A 10,648-nucleotide genomic window follows, 5' to 3' on the forward strand; every position below is an offset into this window, starting at 1 on the left:
GGCTCGGATCTGACGAGGCTGAGGTTCGGAATTATGGCGGATGGAAGAAAGAATCTATTTTCTTGCTGGGTTTGACCTCTGAGCGCGGCAAATTGAAAATTGGACTCGAACTATGTCATCCGTTAACGTGGCTAATTATTGGCCGCTGATAGGACACCCTATGATCTCTACGTCGTGGGGGAACCAAAGAGAGGAGGGAATCCATGTAATATTTTTTTGGGGTGGGTTTTTTTATGGAATTCAAAATTTAAAAGCGAGAAAGGACAAATGATGAAAACAGGTCGCAACCAGTTAAATAGTTGGAAGTGATATACGGCTTCAGTTGAGACAAAATAAAAATAAAAATAAACCGCCGATAACGAAAGGATGCCGGATGCAGAAATCTCGGATCGTTTCGGATCAGGTAGGTAGGTCAACACAGTGTAGATTTTAGAAGGATAAATGCCTGGTTGAGGCAATAAGGCATAAGACTTAAAATTTAAAAAAAAGTATTTTTACGCCAATTAAAAAAGAAGTTAAAGCTTATAAATGATAAAATAATATATATAATATATGATAGAATGTGTAAATATCTATAGAATAGAAATTTATAATCAATAAATTTTGAATTTTAAATATTAAACAAATAATAATCAAAATGCAAAGTTCTCAAGCTATTTAAATGGCCAATTTACAAATGGTGAAGATCAAAATCTCGACCTTTTTGGTAATGACGACCTAAAACTTGGGTGCGGACTCTAGTACAAAAAACTGCAAATAAAGCAAGTTAGAAGGCCTAGGTGGATGTATAGGGCTATAGACTCCGATAGTTAAGTCAGTAGATATTTTAGCATTGCCAGGTGGTTCCACGTTTACATAAAGTATACGGGTTGGCCCTTTCATATTGACGGAAACAAGGGGGAGATCGCCCCTATAGGTCAAAGGTCCATTGAGGTCGGAAAACATCTCTCAAGTTGGAGGTAGCTCGGGTCAGAATTACATTCCTCGATCAGTTATAGTTTGGAGGTTGGGCGTTACGGGTCGAATTGCTGTTTAAGCACAGTCCCACCATGTGTGATGATAAGGTGCTACAAAGTGTTCACATCGCCACGTGTCGAAATGTAATTAGAGGGGGGGATTGTCCCTCATAACAATAATAAAGGAAACAACTTTATTGATTTGATATATAGCAAAAATCAATAAAAATAAATTAAATTAATTAAAAAAATAACAAACTTAGAATGTTAAATTTAGAATAATAAGAAAACCTAATTAGCTCTTTTTTGTATTCAACCATCCTACAACACTAAGGCTTAATTTGGAAAGAGAATAAATACAAATACTTAGAGTGCAAAACCTTATATTTTGTATTTGTACTCTGCACATTTGATTTGTCCCTACATATTTGTATTTGCACCCTATATATTTGTATCTGTACTCTTTCAAAAATGAGCCTACAAAAATAATTTGATTTGTCCTTTTATTTTTTATTCTTTACTCTTTTATGTGGCCAATAATTATTGGAATGATTCTTCCATATGTTCTGAATTATAAAAATGTATATTTTTGTATTAAATCATTAAATAATCATTCATATTTAAGTCTTACATCAAAGTTCAAGCCTTAAACCTTGAGGCAAAATCTTTGCACATTGATTCAAGGTGTACATCTCAGGCTTAAGCCTTACAAAACAATTAATGATGGCAAACACATTGAGTAAGCACTTGGAAACTATTTTTTTTTTTTGTTCACGCGGTTACACCTATACCCTCCCCCCAACCCAGCCTACCTTGATGCAATCGTGGGAATATTTATTGAGTGCTCATTCATTGTGCTTTGAATGATGTGCCTATGTGATCTGGAAGTAGGTTGGTTTATATCTACTAATATAGTGTTTTTCCCTCCAATGTTTTTTAATTCGAGCTATTGATAAAGGTATTTTTTTAAATGATTTATCACCCTTGTTCACAGAATCCCACTCATCAAGTGATTTATGTTGTTTAGGGTTTACAATGAAGAATAATATGATGCATTAAGAAAAGTCTAAACACAAAATGAAAGCATGGAATCCAGCCGCATGTTAGGATTTGGGAACAGCTCCCCATGAATGAATTTGGAAACATTATGATTTTCTCCTAAACCCTAATAAATACAAACATACCTTAGAATCACTTAACAAGAACCTTGCATTGTTGTTCGTCAGAATTTGTTGCCATTATCTCACTGACAAAAACTGTTCGTATGTCGTGATTGGATGCAAAAGAATCTTTGTCAAAACCAAAAAGTCATTCACATCACTAGTGAAGAACCCATGTACACATGTTCCGCTTCCGCACTAACTACTTTAATCATACGAGAACCAACATTTTTAGGAATTGTTGGGTTTTTAAAGTGTAAGTGAAAGGGTATTTTAATCATACGAAAACCAATATTTTTAAGAATTGTTGTGTTTTCAAAGTGTAATTGAAAGGGTATTTTAATCATACGATAACCAATATTTTTAGGAATTGTTGGGTTTTTAAAGTGTAAGTGAAAGGGTATGATTGTCCGAACAAATAATAAAAGTGCAATTTTGATATTTAATCGGGTCAGCAACTGATTCAAAGGGTAATTCGGCCTTAAACCGACTCTAGTTTTAAAAAAATAAGTGAAACCTAAAAATAGTTACTGATACAGCCCAATACGCCTCTATTGACGTATCAATCGTATCAATATTTTGAACTTGGACCTCTTTGTCGCAAATAATAGTTCAAGTGAGTATATCAATGACCCCATAATACAGGGGATCTTTGTAACAATTTACTTTTTTTTAACCATACCATACAGGGCAGACACCTTAAAATTTTATAATAAAAAAAAAAAAAGAGAAACCAAGCAATACAGGGGATGACACCAGTAAGGAGCCACCTTACATTATTCTGAATCAACCATGTAACGATGCATGAGAGTGCCAATTGTCTCAATTGGTAATGTCTCTGGTCGGGTGTAGCGAAGACTTTAAAGGGGGGGGGGGGGGGTTATACATCAGGCCCACACCTATTATATATAATATTTTGTATTATATAATATATAAAGTTAATTTTATACACAATATTATTTACTATTTTATACATAAAATTCATAGGCCTGGAATCATGCGGGCGGGGGCCAAGCCTGGCTGAGAGTCCTTTATCCCAGCCCGGCATCTCTCTCTCTCTAGGATGCACGTGTCAAGGCTACCTCCAATAATCACAATGAGATGCTTTGGTATTCACTAATTACAAAACCCAACTTTTATTGGGTAGGCCTTGGAATCTTATACGAGACAAAATTGTATTGGGTTCTCAAGAGGACTCAAGTATTCAAGCAAGATTCCAATGTAAGATGTCACTCCAATATTTTTCTACATACAAAAAATTGGGGCAGGGACTATCCTCGATTCCAGCACTTAAAACACACAAATTTCACGTTTCTCCTGCAAAAGCATCTCCTCACTGCATGTACAAATCACAGGGGTTCTATTTGCACTAGATGCAGAAAGCCCGGAAGCTTTACAGTGACAATCAATCTCATGCCAAAGGCCGAGTGGGGGAAAAAGCGGTCATCTCAGAATTCGATTTGCACAGATATAAAGAATCAAAAATCAGGATTATGAACAACTCAGCAAACAAGAATGAATAAGCAAAAGCCCAGTAAACACCCTCCAACATAGTGGTGCTCCCACTTTTTTCCATCCATGGATCATATCATGGTTGGGGATACAAGGATCGCCTTCCGAAACAACGAAGCTACTCGAGGAGTCTTGTAGATTGAACAGACAATAACCTTCTTGCTGGAGCTGGAGGTGCCAACCCAGGGATGTCCCTGATGCTTTTGTTGTTTGGGTTTACAATCTAAAATAAAAAGCAAAGCAGCATGATGCCAAAATCAGTGTTCAGAAATTGATTAAGCATCTGTGTGTATGCATAGAATGCGCTCATTCATGTAAAATATTATGCAGTTGAAATGGTAAAACAGTTTTTCAAGTAAATAATTACAATGACTTCATTTCCTGAAATGAATTTAAAGTGCCTTAGGCTAGTACTGCCATAATTTGGACAGACCCACTCCCACAGTCCCACTGGCATTCCCTTTTTCGGTTATTACAATAAGATGCATGAAGTTCAACCTTAAAGAATGCTATAGAAAAAATTCAAACAAGGACCATTATTCATTCAGCATCCCCAGGCACCCATCCAGGAGCATATTCTGAAGTTTCTGACTCTCTAACTTAAACAAATACGTTGTAATGCAAAAAAGAAATCCTAATATGGTCTGAAAATTCAATAATTGTTCGTTTGTTACTTCGTATTATGTTTCATCCTTTTTTTTATTGATTTGTGCTTTTAAAACATGAACATTATCCTAGATTTTACACCCTTCAACTTTCAGCACTATCCAATAAGAAATCCTTTGAGAAAGATGCTCCTAAAGACAAACAAAGCACAAAACAATGCATATCATGCAACATAGTTTTGTCATCTTTTCTACAAGCAAATAAGGGTAACCAATGGGTGGATTGGGACAAAGTACCTTTACGATGATGATAGCTACAACTCCACAGACAATGATAAATAGAAAAAACATAATGCACCTGTCAGTAGCCACCTGAAAAGAAGGATCTTGTAGTTAAGAGCTGGAAATCATTCCCTAAGATAAAATGTCAGATGCAGGATACATGCAAGTGGACAACCAACCTGCCTACCAATCTCCTTCACTAGCTTGGAAGCTTTCTTGATTGAAAATTGAATTGTATCTAGGTCATTTACAATGCGGCCCATTTGTTCAGTCTGCAAAGAAGCCATTAAAAATCCTAAATCAAGGATGGAGAGAGGAATTCTACCACTTTCTGACATGATTTGTTTTATGCAGAGATAGCAGGTAATTAGCCTACTTACTTGGCCCTTCAAAGTCACTGCAGTCTGAGTTCCCACTTCAACCGTTTTCTCTACAACCTGAGCCATCCTTCTTCAGGTAAGGACAGTGTTCATAAAGAGAATCAGGATAATACATACAGCAATATAAAATTACCAATTAGTCACCTGTTTTGATCGTTCAATAGCCTGATCAGTCTCATCCATTGTCTTCCTCCCAGCATTAATAAGCTCTTGATTGGACATTGCTACAGGATAAAACAGGTCAACAACCAACCGTACATGGCTCGATCACATAGTTGAAAAAAAAAGACAGATAGGATGTCGGTAGAAAATCAAATACATAGAAAGAGGCATTGTTTTCTTGAAGGGATGACAGAAAATTATCCTCCCTTTGTTTTTTTTGATAAATGAAGTATCCTCCCTTTGTTGTCATAGCAAAAGCCACATGCAGGGTCGGTTCAGGAGAACAACACATTTATTTCATATGTTATTCATTAACTACGGATTGAATTTGTCAAGTCATAGTTTTCAAGGCGCCTAGACGATGCTCGGTGACACTGGGGTGCCTAGTCACCTTATAATATAAAAATCTAACTTGTGGTTAGTTCCCTAGTTTTATATACCATTCAGCATGCATATTAATTGAAAAAAAAAAGCAATTCTCTTTATTAAGAACATTAAATTTCCTCTAAAAAAGTGGCAAATCATCACATCTAAAAGATAAAAACCTTTTACATATATTAATTTAATTATTTTCAAAAATAATACTGCTATAATAAGGACTTAATAGAGAATTTCATATCAATTGGTAGCTAAAGAAGGTCAACTTTATATAATAAATATTCAAGATGGAAAGTAAAATAGAAAAAACAAGGATGGAGTTTCTGTTTTATTTAATTAAAGAGAGAGAATAGGGGAAAAAAAAAACAGAACCTCTTTGATCTTTTAAATTTCAATAGTAAAACATTAAAATGAAGTATATTGATATATATAGCATATAATAAAATGTATTAACACATACATTAATAAGATACAGCAATACAAATGATATTCTAAAAGGCATCCGCTTTGTCATTTTTGTCACCTAGGCGGGCGCTTAGTCGCCTGGTTGCTAAAAATCAAGGCGTTTGTGCGAGGCGCCCAGCCAAGGGTGCCTAGTCACCTAGGCGATGCCTTGACAACTATGTGTCAAGTCATAGAAATCTGCGTAGAAAACCCACAAAATGCAAGAGAGAGAGAGAGAGAGAGAGAGAGATCAGATCTCACATGACGCCATTTGAACATTGTCCTCAGCTGCAGGGTCACTACCTCCTGGCCCCATATCAAAGAGTTCAACTCTTTTATTACCAAGGCTACTCATATACCTGCAGTGCCACTAAATTGAATAAGAATTCTTTAATAAACAAAATACTAGAGGATGGGTTCTAAGGCTAGGTAATTATGGTTTATTGAAGCAGCACATAAAATCAAAATCTCGTACAACCATTGTGGAGATAAGACAAAGCTTCGATTCATTAAAAAAAAAAAAGGGGATAAAACAAAGTTTCTCTGATCTCTTCCTGTTAGAAATCATATGAAAGAATATAGAATTTATAAAAGCTTGCAGGCATGCTGAGGCTGGTACCTTCCTTTTGAGGGGAAAAGTAACAATGGCTAGTTATAGGGGAATCATGGAATCCATGACAGGACAAAAAGATCACTGATTTTCACAACACAAAGGCTGTACAGAGCTAGAAACTTTGTTGCCATGGTTTTCAGATAGGGAGTTGTGTCTCAGCATTTATAAATTCTATACAACATTTCTATGTTTACAGGAGTGAAATGTGAAACTTACGTTTTCCTCAAGGCAACATATGAATTTAGTTCTTTGATCTGCAATAACATAGTATATTGCATTAATTGCAGATATGAGAAGAAACAAATATTCAAGTTTGCATGGATAATGTGTTTAAGAATGAAATTCTATGTCCATGTACAAGAGGCCATACAGAAGGAAATATGAAGTACTAACCAGGGATTGTTTTCTCTCATTGAGTTGCTTATTTATCTCCGGAGAATTCCCACTCTCCTCATCTTTAAGTTCACGATCAAACTCTTTGATCAACCTGAAACCAATGAACACCATGGATCAGTTGATAGTGTACTACATATTCCGCAAAATGCAATCAAGCATGATAGGAAAAAAAGAAACCCCCGTGTCCCAAGTTTGCACGTATTTGTTAGGCAGATATTAGTTATAATTTCACTCTTCAACTTTTTATATTAACAAATGCTAATTTGTCATTGATTCAAACTTTAAATTTGCACCTATAGTAAACCGTATAGTTATTCAAACTTCTAACAGGTGCAGAACAATAAGAGAATAGAAAAAGAAGCATAGAATAATATGGAGTTGATAAAACTCACCGTTTACACTCCCTCATCTTTCCTGTGAGTTCTTCCAACTGTTTACTTTGCCGATTGGGGTCTTTGATCTTATCCAGCTTCTGAAAGCCATTTCTGCATGGAAATGAAGATAAAACATTACTATTGTCATCATTTTTTTTTTTTTGCAATTTATCTCATTTAATGTTATGGAATAACCGAATAAGATACAAATCTTGTAATTAAAGAATGGAGATCTCACCATTTAAAGGCCCAGAACAGGATTATGGACAAAAGATATATCATTGCATGCCAGTAAAAAGAAGTTAAGAGCATGAATAATATTTTCATTGCCTATGAGAAAAATGCACATCTAATGTCTTCTTCTTGGCTTTCATGATTGTTATCTAATACGTCTGGTTTATGTTCCCAATGAAAGGGGATTTACTGCCAACCATGCATGTGAGGTATGCATGGTAAAGGCATCCTTGTCCTCTTACACCATTTTTGTATGGTGATCACTGGAAAAGAGATGTTTAAAAATCAAAATCTTCCCCGCCTCAACCCCCCCACCCAAAACATACACAAAAAAAAAAGAGCCACTAACTCGGAATAATATATGGACTTCAGATAAATCTGGCTGGTATACAACTCTCATCACTTAACAGTGGCAATTGACGAAGCATGGGATTTGACAATGGATGTGCCTCTACTCTGGAGTTCAACTCCAAATTCTTCTATACACCCTTAAGGGATATGAAGATTCAATCTCCCAATAATTCATATCAAGGAACCCAAACCATTTTTATTAACTGTTACTGAGTAACTTATAGAGGGCAGGAAACAATAGCCTCAATGTTTGGTTGCCGTACCAAACATCATACCAATTGATCTGAGAATTTCTGAATATCTCTCCAAATGCAGGATGGCTTTTAGTCAGTGTTTCGATTTCTCACCCTCAAGGTTTTACTTTCACAATTACATAACTTGCACATCACAATATCTCCATACGCTAAGAGAACCTTTACACGCCACCACATTCCAATGGAATTTCCTCTCCACAAACTCCAAACGGTACTTTAATATACCGTACATGCAATTCATTCATCAATTTAAACAACAATAACGACTAATTGGAGTTTACCTCAAGCCCTATGCCCCTACAAACGCCAATTGCACTTTAAATGCCAATAAGACCACAAGGTTTAATTAAAGAAACCTATCTTATTGTTAGCATCTAAGATCATCGTCAACGTTAAAATTTTTTCCACGACTAGGGTTGCAACATGCTCTAGTTATGCTGCTTGTAAAGAACCAGCATTTAAACCTTTAAATCGAAGCAAAGTCGTACAAAATTCGTCACTACAGTTACAGACCAAGGCTTCAGCCAACAAAGTACCAAGGCATTTGAATGACCAGAGTCACAGCCACATAGATCATCAAATCAGAAAGGAAGCGCATAGTTAAACTCGATTAAAACGAACAGAAAAGGGAATGAATGAAAAGCTAACAAAATACGAAACAAATCGAATCGCAATATCATCTTACGCGAGAGCACGAAAATTGTCACGAATCTCGCCATCGATCTGCTCCAGCTGAGGGCTCATCTGTAACTCTGACGCCATTGTTTCCGGAACTCCAATATGGACGACTAAAAGAAATAATTACCCGAAATTTCAACCTCAGATCATCATTGGTTTGAGAGAAAACAAGAATTAACTTGGAATTAAGATTTGAACTCCATTAGGCGACTTCAAAAGAAATACGAACAAGAAATCGAAGTCCGAAGTCAAACCCTAACCCTATAAAATAAAGCAGAAGAGATGGAAAGAAGAAGTGAGGATTTTTTAGGGAATAACTGGGGAGTTTAGTGGAATATCAGATACTTTTGCGGGTCCTGATTCCTGACTCCTGAGGAAAGAAACCCGTTGAAGCAACGATGATAAAGAAAGAAGGGGACTAGGGGAGAGAAGAGCCAGATGGCCGCTGGTAACAAGCCTGTGACAACTACGACCAACAACTATTTGTCCGAGAATTTGAAGAATCCTTTAATTATTATCTCTTTCTTTTTTAATTTCTCGATAATATTTTATTCATGGACTTCTCCTCTCAGTTCTCACAAGTGCCGCCCGCTCTCTAAAATGAGCCGGCTTGCTAAAAACACTCACTACTGTCACCGAACTGAACGAAGGAAGGAGATTCTATATATCGCGAGAATTAGAAAGTAGAAACAGTTACTACTTAATAATAGCGCTTAAATAGCTTCATTTCATTTTATGAGCAACGCCAGCCACACGAGTCTGTCGAACCCGTACTTGCAAGCGGATCCCTTGAATACTGTGCATCGTATAGGGTTCTACTGGCGGTACCAGATTTACGATGTGGAAGTATAAGAAACTCTCGTGTAAATCAGTACTTGACCATTCCGTATGGCTAGCATTGTTTTATGGAGTAGGTTGAACGATAATATATGGCTATGTTGAGTTTATATTCTGTGAACCGTTAACCCACCAATCCGCATTGAACACGTCACCAGTAATGGCTTAACAGGCAGGCTAACGGAGTTATCCTGTTAAGGGCCGTTTCATTGATTGGACCAAGCCCTAAAAGACAAAAAAACTCACGAAAATCCTCAACAACACCAGATAACCGACATTTGACGAAGTTATTCCGGCAAAAAACGAATAGGCAGTCGGGGGCAGCAACATTCATTTGTTAAACTTTCATGTCCAGTGGCCAGTGGCCTAGTGGGAACAAAAAATCAGACCCTAATGCTAGAGCTGGTTTCATTCAGTATATGTGCTTTTCTCAACTTGATTAGGAGACTAATGATGCTGATTTGTAGCTTCAGTTGTTTGAGAGAGGAAGGAGGTAGGGTACCTCTAGGTTTGGAATCATTAAAAAAAATAATAATAATAATAATTATAAAAGCTCAGTTTATAGGGAAAGAAGAAGCGGTAGGAAGAACCGGGGCCGATCTAATCCAATGATCAACAGTAGAGGGCATGACTGTGGGCAAGGGGATCCATCGTTGAAGTTGCAACAGTGATAACGTCATTGGAAGAAACAGGGGATGGCAGAAAGAAAGAGAGGGAAAAATAATGAGAGAGAGGGAGAGAGAATGAAAGAGAGGAAATTGATATGAAAGAGGAGAGAGAGAGAGGGGGGAGATTGGAGATCTTAAGCCGCTACTCTGCCTCTATTCAGTGTCGCTATCGAGAAGAAGGAGAGTTCGTTTTTCATTGGAATAACATTGTCAGATGGCCGTTGCCTTATACATCACCGATGATCTCATATTGCTAGGGTTTCGATGAGTGGGGGGAAGGGGATTTTCGTTCATTTGAATATGGATTTCTTTTTTTTTGTCTTTTAGTGCTTGGTCGAAGCGGCCGTTAACAAAGGATAACCCC

The 10,648-nt window shown here is 36.8% G+C and overlaps 1 protein-coding gene across 1 annotated transcript; it reads right to left on the reverse strand.

Moving 5' to 3' along the window:
• Nucleotides 1-3,317: 3,317 nt before the first annotated feature.
• LOC148867881 (putative plant SNARE 13) lies at nucleotides 3,318-10,381 on the reverse strand. Its single transcript, XM_088977883.1, has 10 exons — nucleotides 8,787-10,381; nucleotides 7,281-7,373; nucleotides 6,886-6,979; nucleotides 6,709-6,746; nucleotides 6,141-6,238; nucleotides 5,040-5,119; nucleotides 4,896-4,952; nucleotides 4,695-4,787; nucleotides 4,531-4,605; nucleotides 3,318-3,851 (listed from the first exon to the last, which is right to left on the reverse strand). The coding sequence occupies exons 1-10, from the start codon at nucleotides 8,861-8,863 to the stop codon at nucleotides 3,747-3,749; spliced, it is 810 nt and encodes a 269-aa protein (XP_088834009.1). The 5' UTR covers nucleotides 8,864-10,381; the 3' UTR covers nucleotides 3,318-3,746.
• Between the last annotated feature and the right edge of the window lie 267 nt (nucleotides 10,382-10,648).

Source organism: Nelumbo lutea, chromosome 3 (genome assembly GCF_056320005.1).
Source record: "Nelumbo lutea isolate HS-2025 chromosome 3, American lotus-T2T, whole genome shotgun sequence".
NCBI classification, from domain to species: Eukaryota; Viridiplantae; Streptophyta; class Magnoliopsida; order Proteales; family Nelumbonaceae; genus Nelumbo; species Nelumbo lutea.